The 20,131-nt window shown below is 50.4% G+C and overlaps 1 protein-coding gene across 1 annotated transcript; it reads left to right on the top strand.

Moving 5' to 3' along the window:
• Positions 1–10,722: 10,722 nt before the first annotated feature.
• LOC121272109 lies at positions 10,723–16,195 on the top strand. The gene is made up of 4 exons (XM_041178559.1): positions 10,723–10,976; positions 12,149–12,381; positions 12,904–13,397; positions 15,663–16,195. The coding sequence occupies exons 3-4, from the start codon at positions 12,910–12,912 to the stop codon at positions 15,820–15,822; spliced, it is 648 nt and encodes a 215-aa protein (XP_041034493.1). The 5' UTR covers positions 10,723–10,976; positions 12,149–12,381; positions 12,904–12,909; the 3' UTR covers positions 15,823–16,195.
• The last annotated feature ends 3,936 nt before the right edge of the window (positions 16,196–20,131 follow it).

Below are 20,131 nucleotides of genomic sequence, written 5' to 3' on the forward strand. Positions count from 1 at the left end.
AATAATTCCATGTTTGCTTTACCCTCCTGCTATCTGCTCAACAATAATTCTTAAATCCTAACGCGTATCCTTTAGATTTCTTGTTTCTCACATGACTGGACCAGTCTCCCCCCAGGCTGAGGTTAAATCATTTCTGTTGATCACTGTCAGATCCAGTCTTAATCAGTCGGGCTGCTTACACCCTGAATCCAGTCAGCTTTACCCTTCTAGACATTCACCAAACCAAATGTATGAAACTCCACCATGACTCCAGGCTCAGACTATGCCTGCATTAAGCTAACTGCACTTATGTCTGTATCTCTGCACCGAAACAATCCAGACTATTGTCATGATGTGGCTGCTTAATGGGACCAGCTCAGAAACAAAAGCCTCTTCCTTTCTCTTAGACCCAGTCATAGCATAAAGGGTGCCTTTTCTTTATTCATTCACAGGATGTGGGTGTCGATGGTTGGGCCCAGCATTTACTGCCCTTCCCTGGTTGCGCTCGAGAAGCTTCTAAGTGTTGTTGGAGCCTCACTCGGCCAGGCGAAGTGAGGAGTATTTCGAGCTTGCTGCTTGATGGTGATGAGGAAGATCAGCCCTGAGGAAGAGGTCCAGCTCCTAACGTCAAAACATTGAGGAAACCTGGCAAGCTGGAACTGCCTCTGCAATTTTCTGCTATTTTATTTTTCATGACTGAGTGCCATTCTGGCAGCCATTGCTGCTGGCATTGAGGAAGCTGCCACAGGAAGGCCTGGGGACTTGGATCATGCTGTGCATTTTACAGGCACAATAGGTTTTCTGGATCCTCATCTTCAGATCAACCTTAAGTTGAACGAGGCAAGCCCACGAGTGACGTGCTGTCGGTTACAGGCCGGGGAGTCAATCTCTTACAGTTGTGGTGCTGGGGGCCGGGGTGGGGCCGGGGGGAGGAACAAAAAGAGGTGAACAGAGAATCGGAGAGACTGACCTCTTTCACTCATTGTTCCAAATATCCTTTCAAAGAATCAGCCAAAGGCAAAGCTGCCTGTTCGGGGTTAATGTGACACTGCCTCTCTCAAAGTGACATCTTTTAAAAAACTTCACCATCAAATCTCGCCTGGTAAGAGCTCGTGGGCAATTGTCGCATGAAGTATCATCTGTGTAAGGAATTGAAGTAGGCATCTGTTACACATTCGTCCCTCCCAGTGATGTTGGCTGCTGCTCAGGTACGTTAATGTTGAGGTTCTGGGACTGAACCAGGGGTCAAGAGTTCAAATTGCACCCTGAGAAATTATAAAATCACATTCAACAAATCTGGTTATTTGTGGAAAAGTAAAACAGGAAAAGTATCCAAGAAAAACTGGTGTGAAAATCGAGGCTCATGCTCCATAGTGGGTGATGTCTCCGAGGTGTGACCTGTTACCCTGTCAATTCCCTACAGTCAGAATGTCTGTTATTGGGTGACCACATCACAACACCTAGTACAGCAGGTCCAGTAATTCAGAAGTGGACACCCACCAGGGGCTCCCCCCGCCAACAATGCCCTCCCCCACCCCCTGTTCCCCCACCCCCTGCTCCCCCACCCCCTGTTCCCCCACCCCCTGCTCCCCCACCCCTGCTCCCCCACCCCCTGCCCTCCCACCCCCTGTTCCCCCACCCCCTGCTCCCTCACCCCCTGCTCCCCCACCCCCTGCTCCCCCACCCCCTGCTCCCTCACCCCCTGTTCCCCCACCCCCTGCTCCCCCACCCCCTGTTCCCCCACCCCCTGCTCCCCCACCCCCTGCTCCCCCACCCCCTGCTCCCCCACCCCCTGTTCCCCCACCCCCTGCCCTCCCATCCCCTGCTCCCCCACCCCCTGTTCCCCCACCCCCTGTTCCCCCACCCCCTGCTCCCCCACCCCCTGCTCCCCCACCCCTGCTCCCCCACCCCCTCTCCCCCACCCCCTGTTCCCCCACCCCCTGCTCCCCCACCCCCTGCTCCCCCACCCCATGCTTCCTCACCCCCTGCTCCCCCACCCCCTGCTCCCCCACCCCCTGCTCCCCCACCCCATGCTTCCTCACCCCCTGTTCCCCCACCCCCTGCTCCCCCACCCCTGCTCCCCCACCCCCTGCTCCCCCACCCCATGCTTCCTCACCCCCTGTTCCCCCACCCCTGCCCTCCCACCCCCTGCTCCCCCACCCCTGCTTCCTCACCCCCTGCTCCCCCACCCCTGCTCCCCCACCCCCTGCTCCCCCACCCCATGCTTCCTCACCCCCTGTTCCCCCACCCCTGCCCTCCCACTCCCTGCTCCCCCACCCCCTGTTCCCCCACCCCTGCTCCCCCACTCCCTGCTCCCCCACCCCCTGTTCCCCCACCCCCTGCTCCCCCACCCCCTGTTCCCCCACCCCCTGCTCCCCCACCCCCTGCTCCCCCACCCCCTGCTCCCTCACCCCTGCTCCCCCACCCCCTGCTCCCCCACCCCCTGCTCCCCCACCCCCTGCTCCCCCACCCCATGCTTCCTCACCCCCTGTTCCCCCACCCCTGCCCTCCCACTCCCTGCTCCCCCACCCCCTGCTCCCCCACCCCCTGCTCCCCCACCCCTGCTCCCCCACCCTCTGCTCCCCCACCCTCTGCTCCCCCACCCCATGCTTCCTCACCCCCTGTTCCCCCACCCCTGCCCTCCCACTCCCTGCTCCCCCACCCCCTGCTCCCCCACCCCCTGCTCCCCCACCCCCTGTTCCCCCACCCCCTGTTCCCCCACCACCTGCCCTCCTGACCCCCTGCTCCCCCACCCCCTGTTCCCCCACCCCTGTTCCCCCACCCCCTGCTCCCCCACCCCTGCTCCCCCACCCCCTGCCCTCCCACCCCCTGTTCCCCCACCCCCTGCCCTCCCACCCCCTGTTCCCCCACCCCCTGTTCCCCCACCCCCTGCCCTCCCACTCCCTGCTTCCTCACCCCCTGCTCCCCCAACCCTGTTCCCCCACCCCCTGCCCTCCCACCCCCTCTCCCTCACCCCCTGCTCCCCCACCCCCTGCTCCCCCACCCCCTGCTCCCCCAACCCCTGCCCTCCCACTCCCAGCTCCCCCACCCCCTGCCCTCCCACCCCCTGCCCTCCTGCCCCCTGCCCTCCTGCCCCCTGCCCTCCCACTCCCAGCTCCCCCACCCCCTGCCCTCCCACCCCCTCTCCCTCACCCCCTGCTCCCCCACCCCCTGCCCTCCCACTCCCAGCTCCCCCACCCCCTGCCCTCCCACCCCCTCTCCCTCACCCCCTGCTCCCCCACCCCCTGCCCTCCCACTCCCAGCTCCCCCACCCCCTGCCCTCCCACTCCCTCTCCCTCACCCCCTGCTCCCCCACCCCCTGCACCCCCACCCCCTGCTCCCCCACCCCCTGCCCTCCTGCCCCCTGCTCCCCCACCCCCTGCTCCCCCAACCCCTGCCCTCCCACCCCCTGCTCCCCCACCCCCTGCCCACCTGCCCCCTGCTCCCCTACCCCCTGCTCCCCCACCCCCTGCTCCCCCACCCCCTTCTCCCCCACCCCCTGCCCTCCCGCCCCCTGCCCTCCTGCCCCCTGCTCCGCCACCCCCTGCTACCCCACCCCCTGCTACCCCCCCCCACCTGCCCTCCTGCCCCCTTCTCCCCTGCCCCTCTTGCCATTCCCCAATGCTCGGATTTAGTTCTGCCACATCCACCAACAGAAACCACTGTTTGAAAGTAATTTGTTGGCTGTAAAGCATTTTTGGGTGTCCTAAATTTATAAAAAGCACCTTGTTTATTACAGCTTTTTTCCTGCTAAGTAACCCTTACAGACACCCTCTTGGGGATGCTGGACAGGGTCAGGGAGCCACTGGACACCCTCCTATTCCCTTCAGCTTTCTCTGCTATGTGCTTTGATTTGTGGGAGGAAAGTCTGCTTGAAAATTCTCTGTCTTTCCTTTCTCTCTCTCTCTCTCCTAATCAGAGCGTTTTAAAACTCAAAGTTTATAATTTAATCCAGTGATTCATCTCTCTCCAAACACTGCTTAACTGCAGTGCTGCTGTAAACAATTAAACTTGGCTCCTCACAGAGATTTTCAATTTAAAAAATCCTCCTGTAAAAGCTTGTATTTGACAGAAAGTCAACAACACCGAGCTACATACAATCTCAGCAATGCATAAAATTCTATTGATTATGCATTGTGGAGAGACTTGGAGAAGATTGAATAGCGGCTTAACAACCTACCCCCACACTGGGGCTATGACCCCTGCCCTCACACTAACGTGGACATGGGTAAGAGAGAGGCCAGGCTGGAATAGAATGAAATGCTTCCCATTCTCCCAACCACATTTGATAAAATTCCCTGCTTTGTAAGTGTAACAGGGGGCACAGCTAACCTCAGAATAATACATCACAAAATGCTGTTGGCAAAAAAAGTCAGGTTCATTACAGGTTTCACATCGTGAACATAAGCAGCTCACCCACACAAAAACCTGTCGGCCTTGGGCTCAACTGGTATCAGCTTCACCCTGAATCAGGAAGTCCAGGCTGCGTTTCAGGACTCGGCACAATGCCGAGGCTGGTGCACCAGGGCAGAGATAGTGACAGAGTCGATATCTTTCAGAAAGCCCACTGACCTTGGGGGATAGGCAAGATCCTACTTCACGCTTCAAAACAGAGGATGGAGTTCACCCAGTGCTATTGCCAAACATTCCTCCCTCAACCTAAACTACCAAACATGGGGTGAACAGGTCAGCCAGTCATCTTCTATTCATAGGATATTTGCTGTGTACATCTAGGTTGCTGCATTTTCCTACATAACAGCAGTAATTGCATTTCAAAATCACCCATTGGGCTTAGGATCATGATACGATTGTGTTGTGTGAGTGCACATCTTCCTTTGGATAGATTTCCCCACTGATTCTGAGGGCAAGTATGTGCTAATGCCGAACACACCAGCAAGGTCTTTGCTTTAATCCCTGCTCTTTCAGAGAGCTGGCGCAGGCACAATGGGTTTATTCCAGCTGGATTTGTTCCATCATTGCTCTCAGTTTCCCTGGGGTTAAGTCAAGGTTCCTACCCTGAGTCATCATGCCTTTTGTGGAATGCTTGTGCTTGGCTGGATATCACTTGAAGACAAGTTGATCTGTGATGCCCTCCGGCCTCCCTACAGCCCAAGTACTCAATGAGTTGGGTGAGGTGGGGTTAGTGAGTATCCAGGGACCTCAACTCCTGTAAAGATCAGCGGTTAAAGGCGAGAATGGGGGGGGGGGGGGTGGTGGAAAAGGGAGATTGGAAGGTTAAAAACAACGTTTTTACATAATGAAAGAGTTAGTTTGTTCTGAGCCAGTAATGACCTCACTAGTTATTCCACAACACTCAGTCAATGCTCAAACTCGCCAATATTCCACAGGCAACAAAACAATGTTTAGTCTATCTAATCATTGGTTACCCTGGGATACCTCTTATCTTGCAGCCTTTGAAAAATTGTATTCAGATTTATATCTTTCCAGATTTCAGCTCTGGCAGTAAGACATTGATCATTGCAACAGGCACTTAGATTATCCTCACTCTCAGGTTGAGTGAGTGTCACTGGCAAGACTGGCATTTATTGTCCAGCCCTTGGTGCCCCAAGAAGGTGCTGAGCTGCCACTTTCTTGCAGTTTATCCAGCCGTTTGACAGAACTGACTGTCTTGCTTGACCACTTCAGACAGTAGTTACAACTCAACCAAGTCGATGTGAGCCTTGAGTCACATATCGGGCAGACTTGGGTAAGGATGGCAGGGTTCCTCCTGTAAACATTACTGAACAGGATTTAATCACAGAATGACAGCTTCACAGCCACTTTTACTGGTAGCAACTTTTATTTTCATATTTTTAAAGTTTAACTCAATTGCTCAATATGTCCTTTGTGGGATTTGAACTCACATTCTTTCTGACTGTTTAGTCCAATAAAATAACAACTATGAAATGAATTGGAAGTCTAAAACTAAACATAGGACCTGGGGAAAAATGTTGCTGTTGAAGTGGTGCTGTTGACCTTGGAAGTTAACATCGTTCATCAGTCCCAGTGAAAGTTCACTCTGTTCCAGCAACAATCTATTCTGTGGCACTAATAGCAAGCATTTAAAACCGAGCCAAAACTCTCCCTCCTCTCTGAGAAAATTTTCATCTTCTGTTTTCTCCAATAAACATCTCTCCAAATCAGACAGCAGAAGCTGGGTTCTTTCATCGATTGTTGAGTGGCCTGGAACTGATTGATGAGAGGGCAGCCCAAGGCTCTGATTACCATGATGAATCAGTGCTCCTCCATGTGGAACACCACTTGGAGGATGCACTGAGGTGGCAAAGGCACAGAATGTATTCTGGATGGAGGACTTCAATGTCCATCACCAAGATTGTCTCGATAGCACCACTACTGACCGAGCTGGCCGAGTCCTAAAGGACATAGCTGCTGGACTGGGTCTGCAGCAGGTGGTGAGGGAACCAACAAGAGGGAAAAACATACTTGACCTTACCCCACCAACCTGCCTGCTGCAGATGCATCTGACCATGACAGTATCGGTAAGATTGACCACCGCACAGTCATTGTGAGATGAAATCCTGCCTTTACATTGAGGGTACCCTCCATCGTGTTGTGTGGCACTACCATCATACTAAATGGGATAGATTTCAAACAGATCTAGGAACTCAAGACTGGGTAACCATGAGGCGCTGTGGGCCATCAGCAGCAGCAGAATTGTACTCGAACACAATCTGTAACCTCATGGCCCGGCATATCCCCCACTCTACCATTACCATCAAGCCAGGGGATCAACCCTAGTTCAATGAAGAGTGCAGGAGGGCATGTCAGGAGCAGCACCAGGTATATCTAAAAATGAGGTGTCAACCTGGTGAAGCTATAACACAGGACTACTTGCATGCCAAACAGCATAAGCAGCAAGTGATAGACAGAGCTAAGTGATCCCACAACCAACAGATCAGATCTAAGCTCTGCAGTCCTGCCACATCAAGTCGTGAATGGTGGTGGACAATTAAACAACTCACTAGAGGAGGAGGCTCCACAAATATCCCCATCCTCAATGATGGAGGAGCCCAGCACATCAGTGCTAAAGATAAGGCTGAAGCATTCACAACAATCTTCAGCCAGAAGTGCCAAGTGGATGACCCAACTCGGCCTCCTCTGGAGGTCCCCAGCATCACAGATAAAAATTTTCAGCCAATTCAATTCACTCCATCTGATATCAAGAAACAGTTGAATGCACTAGATACGGCAAAGGCTTTGGGCCCTGACAATATTCCAGCAATAGTCCTGAAGACTTGTGCTCCAGAACTTGCCGCGCCCCTAGCCAAGATGTTCCAGTACAGCTGCAACACTGGCATCTACCCGGCTATGTGGAAAATTTCCCAGGTATGTCCTGTACACAAAAAGCAGGACAAATCCAACCCGGCCAATTACCACCCCATCAGTCTACTCTCGATCATCTGTAAAGTAATGGAAGGGGTCATCAACAGGGCTATCAAGCGGCACTTGCTTAGCAATAACCTGCTCACTGACACCCAGTCTGGGTTCCACCAGGGCCACTCAGTTCCTGACCTCATTACAGCCTTGGTTCAAACATGGACAAAAGAGCTGAACTCCTGAGGTGAGGTGAGAGTGACTGCCCTTCACATCAAGGCAGCATTTGACCGAGTGTGGCATCAAGGAGCCCTAGCAAAACTGGAGTCAATGGGAATATGGAGAAAACTCTCCACCTGTTGGAGCCATATGTAGCACAAAGGAAGATGGTTGTGGTTGTTGGAGGCCAGTCATCTCAGCTCCAGGACATCACCGCAAGAGTTCCTCAGCGTAGTGTCCTCGGCCCAACCATCTTCAGCTGCTTCATCAATGACCTTCCTTCCATCATAAGGTCAGAAGTGGGGATGTTCGCTGACGATTGCACAATGTTCAACACCATTCACAACTCCTCAGGTACTGAAGCAGTCCATGTCCAAATGCAGCAAGACCTGGACAATATCCAAGTGTCAAGTAACATTCACGCCACACAAGTGCCAGGCAATGACCATCACCAACAAGAGAGAATCTAACCTTCATCCCTTGACATTCAATGGAATTCCCATCACTGAATCCCCCACTATCAACATCCTGGGAATTACCATTGACCAGAATCTGAACTGGGCTAGCGATATAAATACTGTACTATACAAAAACAGTGGTTACAAGAGCTGAGAGTCCTGTAATGAGTAGCTCACCTCTTGACTCCCCAAAGCCTGTCATAAGAACATAATAACATAAGAACTAGGAGCAGGAGTAGGTAATTCAGCCCCTCGAGCCTGCCCCGCCATTAAATATGATCATGGCTGATCTCATTTCTGCCTCAACTCCAATTTCCCACCCTCTCCCCACAACCTTTCAACCCATTGCTAATTAAAAATCTATCTCCTCCTTAAATTTATTCAGCATCCCGGCATCCACTGCACTCTGAGGTAGTGAATTGTATAGATTCACGATCCTTTGAGAAAAGCAATTTCTCCTCTTCCCTGATTTAAATCTTCCACCCCTCAGCCTAAAACTATGACCTCTCATTCTAGAATGCCCCACAAGGGGAAACATCCACTCCACATCTACTTTGTCTATCCCCTTTAGCATCTTATATGCCTCAATTAGATCTCCTCTCATCCTTCTAAACTCTAGTGAGTATAGGCCTAAACTGCTCATTCTCTCCTCATAAGACAAGTCCCGTATCTCTGGAATCAATCTAGTGAACCTCCTCTGAACCGCCTCCAATGCAACTACATCCTTCCTCAAGTAAGGGGACCAAAACTGTGCTCAGTACTCCAGGTTCGGTCTCACCAATGCCTTGCACGGTTGCAACAACATTCCCTATCTACAAGGCACAAGTCAGGAGTGTGATGGAATACTCTCCACTTGCCTGGATGAGTGTAGCTCCCACAACACTTGAGAAGCTTGACATCACCCAGGACAAAGCAGCCTGCTTTAATCACAGCACATCTACAAACATTCACTCCCTCCACCACCGACGCACAGAAGCAGCAGTGTGTACCATCTACAAGATGCACTGTAGGAACTCACCAAGGCTCCTTAGACAGCACCTTCCAAACCCATGGCCACTACCATCTAGATAATAGCTCCCTGGTGCATTTCCTATGACAATGTCTCAACCAATCAGAGTTGACTTGCCAACCAATCAGCACCCTTTTCCCAAACAGTATAAATTGGTGTTCCCTTTGAAATTTGGTATTCTTGCATCTGCCCTGATGTGTTCAAGAAGAAAATCTTTGACAACATGTCTCTTTTCCTCAGCAATACTCAATTTCAAGCGATTATTAATATCTATTAATCAATATTAAACTAATATCCAATATCCATTAATTATCCAGTAACCATTATCCACAATCCAACTGCAAACAACTCACTAAGGTAAAAGCAAAATACTGTGGATGCTGGAAATCTGAAATAATAACAGAAAATGCTGGAAAATCTCTGGCAGTGTCTGTGGAGAGAGAAACGTTTCGAGTCCGTATGATTCTTCATCAGAGCTACCATTATCGCTCCCTTTGACTTGTGTCCATGACATCTTTGTCAATCCCTCCTGAGCCCCCACCTATCTCTGATCTTCTATCCAGCCCCACCTGCTCCACCCACTCAAACAGTGTAAAATCCATCACATTTCTACCTCTCTTTAGCTTTGAAGAAGAGTCATACGGACTCGAAACATTAACTCTGTTTCTCTCTCCACAGACACTTCCTGACCTGCTGAGTTTTTCCAGCACTTGCTGTATTCATTATAGCAAACAACTCACACCTGACATTCAAATTCTAATATGTAAAATTCATTATCCAATATCCAATCACTCAGAGCAAATAATCCATGTCCAATCTCCATGAACTGTCTTGATAACTCCCAAGCCTAAACCTGAGGGATCCAATGGAGAATTCCAGCTCCTGAGAAGTCTGACCAATAATTGGAGAAAGGGCACATGTTTGGATCTCTTCTGCTTTGACTGCTGGCCTCATCCTGCTTCCTTCCCCTTACCCCTGCCCCTGCTTCTTCACATCTTCCCAAACACTGCTCCCACCCCGACTCCAGACCCCCTGGACCCAGCACTCCCTTCTTTCCGATATCTCTCCCTTCTTCAACTCTGCCCTGCTCCAGAACCTCCCATCCCCACCAAATTCTCCACCATGTCCTGAATCCTCTGCTCAAGCCCCTACTCCTGACCCCTGCACTGAGCACCTACTCCTTCCACCCTATCCCCCTGCCGAATCTTCCCTCCAGCCTCTCCCCCACCCAGAATGAGAAAACAGTAAAAACTGGGGAATAAGGTACTGGTCCAAACAGCCTTATCCTTCTGGGCAATGACTCGTCCTCTTTCAGGCCTCCTGTTAAAATTGCAATCGGGATCCGATGATGTAATTTGTGTGTAAGGTATGATGGTATTGGCTTGGGTGAGGCTTATCCAGCTGTTGAGGGGAGCAGGTTAAAATCCTGGGTGACAGGAAGGTTGGGATTTTCTGGCTCCGATATGGCAGGACCAGAAGATGTGGCCAAAGTAATGTGGGCTATCTAATTACAAACCAGCTCCGTTACCCCTGGACAGGCAGTGTTAGAGTTACCCCGACTCTGAGAAATGCAGTAATTGTTCTCCTTGAGAACTCTGCTCTTTAGTGTCTGTTAAACAGTGGAAGCCAAGGAGTCTGACTCAGCCTGGAGTCTGGCCCATCCTGTCTGATTAACAATTCAGTGTTTCCAGAACTTTGTAAACCTAGTGAGGAACGTTCTGGGCTCTCTCAAAGCTGGACAGTGAGACCAATGAAGAGGATGTGAGGAGAAGACACTCTGTGGAAAACTCAGTGGGCCTGAACATCCTCGGACTGGCAGCCTGCATCTGAAATCCTGTCTCCCCGGACCTTCTGAGTCAGGCCGGCTGAGATTTGGATCGTCCGGCACATCCCCGGGGCCCAACCTTGAGTACAGCTTCATCAAAGGGCAGGAAGCCACGTGCCCTTGTTTTGTGGCACCAGCTGCCAGAAAGTGGGTAAGTTTAAAGGCCATTGACAGGCCAGGGAGATGATAAGTGTATAAGGAAAGTTGGGGGAGGGTAAGCAGGGTTTGGGGGAAGGAGGGGACTGAGGTGCAACCAGGTATCCGTGAGAGAATGGTACATCACGGAGAGTTTAACTGGTTTCAGTGAGGGTCCAGAAATCATTACTGAGAGTCAGTTCTCAGTTAATGGAAGGGTCAGAGGTTAACCTTAACTGGTTAGCTGTTAACATTAACAATTTACAATTACATGTACGTGCCTTTGATGTAGGAGAACATTACAATGCCCCTGTGAAGTATTTTATGAGACAAACTTTGACACTGAGCTTGTTGTTGGCAACCTTCTGTCTCCAGAAGATGATGAACACGCAGCAAAGGATCCATTTCAGGTGGGGTGTCTTCCTATGGTGAGTCTTTGCTGATGTCGGAAGAGGCTAATTCCTTGAAAGGCAGATTCTGCCACAGGTGATGTTGTGAGTTGTTTTGGGCACTGGCGTCTGTGGCCAAGACACCGTGACCATCGGCCATCGTGCTGCAGCCCAGCCCCACCAAAGGTGGCGCCACTGTCCCCTGGAGCCAGCTGCTGACTCCCAGGGGTGATAACCGATGTCCAAGGCCTTCACCTCACGCCTGGAGATATTAGGTCAGGTTAGCTCAGTCAAAGGGGCAAGTTTTAAAGAGCACATAAAGGAGGAGAGAGGTGGACAGGGAGGTTTAGGGAAGCAATTCCAGAGCTTGGGGCCCAGGCAGCTGAAGTCATGGTGGCCAACGTTGAAGTGATTAAGATCCAGGGGTGCTCAGGAGGCCAGAGCTGGTGACTGTAGGGTTCTCAGAGGGTCGGAGGGTTGCAGGGCTTGTGGACGTTAGAGATAGGGAGGGGTGAGGCCATGGAGGGATTTGAACATGAGGATGAGAATTTTAATAGAGGAGCTTGAAGATCAGGAAGAAATGTAGATCTGCGAGCACTCACTGACCTCCCAATGGTCACTCAATTGTATCAAATTGCTACCAGCAGTTTGAGAGCTCTGCCCACATCCTGAGGATAACTTATTTAAAAGTATGTTCCTGCTGCCATTGTCCCTTTAAGATCCATGACCAAAGCCTGTGTTTAGTTCTACTCCCTGACTAAGGCCAGGGTTTCATCTGCTATTCATTAACATATTACAGATGTGCAGGCGATTGCATCATCAAGCAGCCAATGAAAAATAAATAACAAAATAAAGCACAGGAGCGCAGAACATCTCAACACCAAACACTGCTTCTCAGTCTCAATCAGACAGAATAAAAGGATCTGGAAACAGCCAATGCTTCAGTCCTCCAGGATACTAGGGAATGAGTCAGAAAAACTGCAAAATCTGAGAGAACAGAGTCAATCCATTTAACAGCTGCACAACTTTAAGGTAACATTTTTGTTCATTAGCTGCTGTGTGTCTGCGTTTCTGTGTGTGTATCTGACTGTGTGAGATTTTGTGTTTATCAGGGGTTTAGTTGTTTAAGGAGTCTCCATTGGCTGGGAGAATTGAAACTTCTTTCCAAATATTGGTCTGATTTACTGACTGGGGCAACCCATTCCATTTGGATTCTGTCGTGCTTGCTTCTTGCCTCTGTATCCTGTGTATCTCAGTGTCCGCTCCTGTACCTGCACAGCACACAGCAGGTAAATGAAGTTTACAGTGGGTGGAAGGTGAGAGACAGGTCAGGAACAGTCAGGGTCCGGAACAAAAACAAAAATAGCTGGAAAAACTCAGCAGGTCTGACAGCATCTGCGGAGAGGGATACAGTTAACGTTTTGAGTCTGTATGACTCTTCAGCAGAACCAAGGAACTGTAGGTCTGGGTCTGACAAAGACATGGATGTAGATTGGCTGAGGTATGGGTGCCAATGGGTGACATTACAGAAACTCTAACTGATCTCCTCTTCAGGTCAGCATGAGGTTCCTGTGGACATTGCATTGTATCCTGGGAGCCTACCTTCTCCATGGCAACAGAGCAGAGAGCAGGGAAGATAATATATCACAGGCTGATCTTCGGGCTTCACTCTTCCCCTTGTTTCCAAACTTCACTCTCATGGATGACAGTGCGGCTGCATTCGGAGTGATGGATGATGAGGAACTCTCGAACGTGTGCGCAATCACAGTGTTGATCAATGCACTGACCGTTCCTAGTGAGCATGAAGCAATCAACCCTGTTACCGAAGATGACCTGAAGCCGGTGAAGGGTCTCTTAAATGGCAGCAGTTCAGTTTTGGAAGGCTTGGCATCAGTAGTCAATGCAGAGGTTGGAAAAGTGAGCTACCAGTCATTGATCACAGAGACCGTCTTAGACATCAAGCAACAGAATGAGCAATCCAACAACATCATGACAGAAATCTCCCAAACTCTTGACGCAGATCCAACTTCGGATAAGCATGTGACAAAGTAAGTACTGAACCCATTAAAGGTCATTACACACATGGCCAGCAACAAATCTTGAAAAAACTTTGGCCATTGACACCGAATTGGTACAAAAGACAGAGTTGGAAGGGAAGAGGAACAAAGGCCCTTCTTTGTAGGGCACTTAGCATCACATCAAACACTCCCAGGGCAGGTACAGCATGGGGTAATGTACAGAATAAAATTCCCTCTAAACTGTCCCCATCAAATATTCCCAGGACAGATACAGCACAGGGTTAGATACAGAGTAAAGCTCCCCCTACACTGTCCCCATCAAACACTCCCAGGGCAGGTACAGCACGGGGTTAGATACAGAGTAAATCTCCCTCTACACTGTCCCCATCAAACACTCCCAGGACAGGTACAGCACGGGGTTAGATACAGAGTAAATCTCCCTCTACACTGTCCCCATCAAACACTCCCAGGACAGGTACAGCACGGGTTAGATACAGAGTAAACCTCCCTCTACACCATCCCCATCAAACACTCCCAGGACAGGTACAGCACGGGGTTAGATACAGAGTAAAGCTCCCTCTACACCGTCCCCATCAAACACTCCCAGGACAGGTACAGCACGGGGTTAGATACAGAGTAAAGCTCCCTCTACACTGTCCCCATCAAACACTCCCAGGACAGGTACAGCACGGGGTTAGATACAGAGTAAATCTCCCTCTACACTGTCCCCATCAAACACTCCCAGGACAGGTACAGCACGGGGTTAGATACAGAGTAAAGCTCACTCTACACCGTCCCCATCAAACACTCCCAGGGCAGGTACAGCACGGGGTTAGATACAGAGTAAATCTCCCTCTACACTGTCCCCATCAAACACTCCCAGGGCAGGTACAGCACGGGGTTAGATACAGAGTAAATCTCCCTCTACACTGTCCCCATCAAACACTCCCAGGACAGGTACAGCACGGGGTTAGATACAGAGTAAAGCTCCCTCTACACCGTCCCCATCAAATACTCCAAGTACAGGTACAGCACGGGGTTAGATACAGAGTAAATCTCTCTCTACACCGTCCCCATCAAACACTCCCAGGACAGGTACAGCACGGGGTTAGATACAGAGTAAAGCCCCCTCTACACCGTCCCCATCAAATACTCCCAGGACAGGTACAGTACGGGGTTAGATACAGAGTAAAACTCCCTCTACACCATCCCCATCAAACACTCCCAGGACAGGTACAGCACGGGGTTAGATACAGAGTAAAGCTCCCTCTACACCATCCCCATCAAACACTCCCAGGACAGGTACAGCACGGGGTTAGATACAGAGTAAATCTCTCTCTACACCGTCCCCATCAAACACTCCCAGGACAGGTACAGCACGGGGTTAGATACAGAGTAAAGCCCCCTCTACACCGTCCCCATCAAATACTCCCAGGACAGGTACAGCACGGGGTTAGATACAGAGTAAAGCTCCCTCTACATTATCCCCATCAAACACTCCCAGGACAGGTACAGCACGGGGTTAGATACAGAGTAAAACTCCCTCTACACTGTCCCCATCAAACACTCCCAGGAAAGGTACAGCACAGGGTTAGATACAGAGTAAAGCTCGCTCTACACTGTGCCAAACAAACACACCCAGGACAGGTACAGCACGGGGCTAGATACAGAGTAAAGCTCCCTCGACACTGTCCCAATCAAACATTCCCAGGACAGGTACAGCACGGGGTTAGATACAGAGTAAAGCTCCCTCTACGCCGTCCCCATCAAACACTCCCAGGACAGGTACAGCACGGGGTTAGATACAGAGTAAAGCTCCCTCTACACTGTCCCCATCAAACACTCACAGGACCGGTACAGCATGGGGTTAGATACAGAGTAAAGCTGCCTCTTCACTGACCACATCAAACATTCCCAGGGCAAGTACAGCACGGGGTTAGATACAGAGTAAATCTCCCCCTACTCTGTCCCCATCAAACACTCCCAGGAAAGGTACAGCACAGGGTTAGATACAGAGTAAAGCTCCCTCTACACTGTCCCATCAAACACTCCCAGGACAGGTACAGCACGGGGTTAGATACAGAGTAAAGCTCCCTCTACACTGTCCCCATCAAACACTCCCAGGACAGGTACAGCACAGGGTTAGATACAGAGTAAAGGTCCCCCTGCACCTTATTGGGTGTGGATAATGGTAACTTGTTTTTGTCGGTGGCTGATTGCAGTAACAGACATGGAAATTCTTGACAGATTGTTTTCGGATTGACCTTATATCATTGTTGCCCTCTTCTTTGTTAGGTTCAAGGAGAAGGTTTGCAGGATGGAGTCAATGCTTCAGGCCATTGACCACCTTGCCCGTCAAGTGAAGCAAATGTCAGATACTCTGTCCACAGAACTGAAGCAGCATTTGGGAAAGTCACACAAGATGGAATCTACCCTGTACCAGAAACAAAACTGAGAGGAGGCTGGGGTCCTGTTGGTGAAAGGCCACCTTTCTCAATTAATCAGCGAGGGTTTGAGAACTGAGGAATCAATAGCTCTTGCATCCAGAGAATACTGAATCGAGTTCCAACATTTCCAGGAAGTATCATATAATGAGCCAAATTCACCAGCCTCTATTTTCTCTGTAGAATACTCTACACTGTGTCAACTCTTGCTCCTGTTTCTCTGCCAGTCTAGGTTGTGTTGTTCAGATCTATTCACATCTAAGTTTAGCTGTGGCCTGATGGTTAGCAGCATATTGATCTGCTGCCTGTACCCACATTAGGATTCTCAAAAGTTGTCATATCTTGTGGTATGGTTTCATACGACATTAAAAATTTGAGAAACTGCCCACTATTCAACTCTGTAAATATTTGCTTTACTGCATGATAGGGTCCCCCTTGTCCTCACTTATCACCCCACTAGCCTCCGCATTCAAAGTATCATCCTCCGCCATTTCCGCCAACTCCAGCATGATGCCACTACCAAACACATCTTTCCGTAGGGATCATTCCCTCCGGGACACCCTGGTCCACTCCTCCATCACCCCCTACTCCCCAACCCCCACCTATGGCACCACCCCATGCCCACGCAAAAGATGTAACACCTGCCCCTTCACTTCCTCTCTCCTCACCGTCCAAAGGCCCAAACACTCCTTTCAAGTGAAGCAACATTTCACTTGCATTTTCCCCAACTTGGTCTACTTTATTCATTGCTCCCAATGCGGTTTCTCTACCTTGAAGAGACCAAATGTAAACTGGGCGACCGCTTTGCAGAACACCTGCGGTCTGTCCGCAAGAATGACCCAAACCTCCCTGTCGCTTGCCATTTCAACACTCCACCCTGCTCTCTTGCCCCCATGTCTGTCCTTGGCTTGCTGCATTGTTCCAGTGAAGCCCAACGCAAACTGGAGGAACAACACCTCATCAACAACTCATTGACACCAACACCCATCTAGGACCCTCCACCCCTGCCTGTCCCTCCGTCCCCACCCCATCTTCCAATCCCAACCCTAGCCGTGTATTCACTATACCCCCTGACCTTCCCCTCTCCAATGCTGAACGTTCAGTGCTCAGCAAAGGACTTAGTTTCATACCCTTACGCCCTCACCTCAATGAATTTTGGGCTCGGCATGATGCTGAACTCTTCTTCTGCCGTCTTCATCTCCGGGCTCACTTCTTTGAGCAGGAGTCCTCTCCCAGTTCAACGGATCCTTTTACCCATCTCCAATATTCTCCCTTCACCTGGACCCCTCCCTCTGGATTCTTACCTTCTCTTGATCTTTTCATTAAGAACTGTCGGCGCGACATTAATCGTCTCAATTTCTCTGCTCCTCTCACCCATTCTAACCTGTCTCTCTCTGAACTTACTGCACTCCATTCTCTCAGGTCCAACCCTGACATTGTCATCAAACCCACTGACAAGGTTGATGCTGTTGTTGTCTGGCGCACTGACCTCTACCTCGCGGAGGCTGAGCGTCAACTCGCAGAAACTTCCGCCTACCTCTCCCTGGACCATGACCCCACCACTGAACATCAAGCCATTGTTTCCAGAACTGTCACTGACCTCACCTCCTCTGGGGATCTTCCTCCCACAGCTTCCAACCTGATAGTCGCCTGACCTCGGACGACCCGCTTCTATCCCCTACCCAAAATCCACAAACAGAACTGCCCCGGTAGACCGATCGTCTCAGCTTGCTCCTGCCCCACAGAACTCATTTCTCGTTATCTTGACTCCCTTCTCTCTCCCCTTGTCCAGTCCCTCCCCACCTACATCCGTGATTCCTCTGACACCTTACGTCACATCAACAATTTCCAGTTCCCTGGCCCCAACCGCTTCCTCTTCACCATGGACGTCCAATCCCTCTACACCTCCATCCCCCACCAGGATGGTCTGAGGGCCCTTAGCTTCTTCCTCGAACAGAGGCCCGAACAATCCCCATCCACCACTACTCTCCTCCGTCTGGCTGAACTTGTTCTCACGCTGAACAATTTCTCCTTCAACTCCTCTCACTTCCTCCAAATAAAAGGTGTGGCTATGGGTACCCGCATGGGCCCCAGCTATGCCTGTCTCTTTATGGGGTATGTGGAACATTCCTTGCTCCAGTCCTACTCCGGCCCCCTTCCACAACTCTTTCTCCGGTACATCGATGATTACTTCGGTGCCGCTTCATGCTCTCGTCGGGACTTGGAAAAATTTATTAATTTTGCTTCCAATCTCCACCCCTCCATCATTTTCACGTGGTCCATCTCTGACACTTCCCTTCCCTTCCTTGACCCCTCTGTCTCAATCTCTGGTGATAGACTGTCCACCAATATCCATTACAAACCCACCGACTCCCACAGCTACCTCGACTACAGCTCCTCACACCCCGCTTCCTGTAAGGACTCCATCCCATTCCCTCAGTTCCTTCGCCTCCGTCGCATCTGTTCCGATGATGCCACCTTCAAAAACAGTTCCTCTGACATGTCCTCCTTCTTCCTTAACCGAGGTTTTCCACCCACGGTCGTTGACAGAGCCCTCAACCGTGTCCGGCCCATCTTCCGCGCATCCGCCCTCACGCCTTCTCCTCCCTCCCAGAAACATGATAGGGTCCTCCTTGTCCTCACTTATCACCCCACCAGCCTCCGCATTCAAAGGATCATCCTCCGCCATTTCCACCAACTGCAGCATGATGCCACCACCAAACACATCTTCCCTTCAACCCCCCTATCGGCATTCCATAGGGATCGCTCCCTCCGGGACACCCTGGTCCACTCCTCCATCACCCCCTACTCCTCAACCCCGTCCTATGGCACCACCCCATGCCCACGCAAAAGATGCAACACCTGCCCCTTCACTTCCTCTCTCCTCACCATCCAAAGGCCCAAACACTCCTTTCAAGTGAAGCAGCATTTCACTTGCATTTCCCCCAACTTAGTCTACTGCATTCTTTGCTCCCAATGAGGTCTCTTCTACACTGGAGAGACCAAACGTAAACTGGGCGACCGCTTTGCAGAACACCTGCGGTCTGTCCGCAAGAATGACCCAAATCTCCATGTCGCTTGCCATTTTAACACTCCATCCTGCTCTCTTGCCCACATGTCTGTCCTTGGCTTACTGCATTGTTCCAGTGAAGCCCAATGCAAACTGGAGGAACAACACCTCATCTTCCGACTAGGCACTTTACAGCCTTGTGGACTGAATATTGAATTCAACAACTTTAGGTCATGATCTCCCTCCCCCATCCCCACCCCTTTTCTGTTTCCCCCTTCCTTTTTTTTCCAATAAGTTATATAGATTTTTCTTTTCCCACCTATTTCCATTATTTTTAAATATCTTAAAATATTTTATGCTCTCCCCACCCCCACTAGAGCTATACCTTGAGTGCCCTACCATCCATTCTTAATTAGCACATTAGTTTAGATAATATCACCAACTTTAACACCTATGTGTTCTTTTGTTCTATTGTTGTTGACATCTTTTGATGATCTGCTTCTATCACTGCTTGCTTGTCCCTACAACCACCACCCCCCCCACCTCCACTTCTCTCTCTCTCTGTCTCTCTGACCCCCACACACACCTTTAACCAGCTTATATTTCAACTCTTTCTTGGACACGAACTCAAGTTCTGTCGAAGGGTCATGAGGACTCGAAACATCAACTCTTTTCTTCTCCGCCGATGCTTCCAGACCTGCTGAGTTTTTCCAGGTAATTCTGTTTTTATTTTGGATTTCCAGCATCCGCAGTTTTTTTGTTTTTATTTTTTTGTTTTTACCTCATCTTCCGACTAGGCACTTTACAGCCTTCCGGACTGAATATTGAGTTCAACAACTTTAGGTCTTGCCCTCCCTCCTCCATCCCCACCCTCTTTCTGTTTCTTCCCCCTTCCTTTTGTTTTTTTCCAACAAATTATATAGATTTTTCTTTTTCCCACCTATTTCTATTATTTTTAAATATTTTTAAATCTTTTATGCTCCCCCACCCCCACTAGAGCTATACCTTGAGTGCCCTACCATCCATTCTTAATTAGCACATTTGTTTAGATAATATCACCAACTTCGACACCTATGTGTTCTTTTGTTCTGCTGTCTGTGACATCTTTTGATGATCTGCTTCTATCACTGCTTTTGCCTACAACCACACCACCCCCCTCCACTTCTCTCCCCGCACCCAACACCCCCCCCCCCCCGCCCCCAGCAACAACACCCACCCACCACCTTAAACCAGCTTATATTTCACCCATTCCTGGGATTCACCTAGTTCTGTCGAAGGTTCATGAGGACTCGAAACGTCAACTCTTTTCT

Source organism: Carcharodon carcharias, chromosome 2 (assembly GCF_017639515.1).
Source record: "Carcharodon carcharias isolate sCarCar2 chromosome 2, sCarCar2.pri, whole genome shotgun sequence".
Taxonomy (NCBI): domain Eukaryota; kingdom Metazoa; phylum Chordata; class Chondrichthyes; order Lamniformes; family Lamnidae; genus Carcharodon; species Carcharodon carcharias.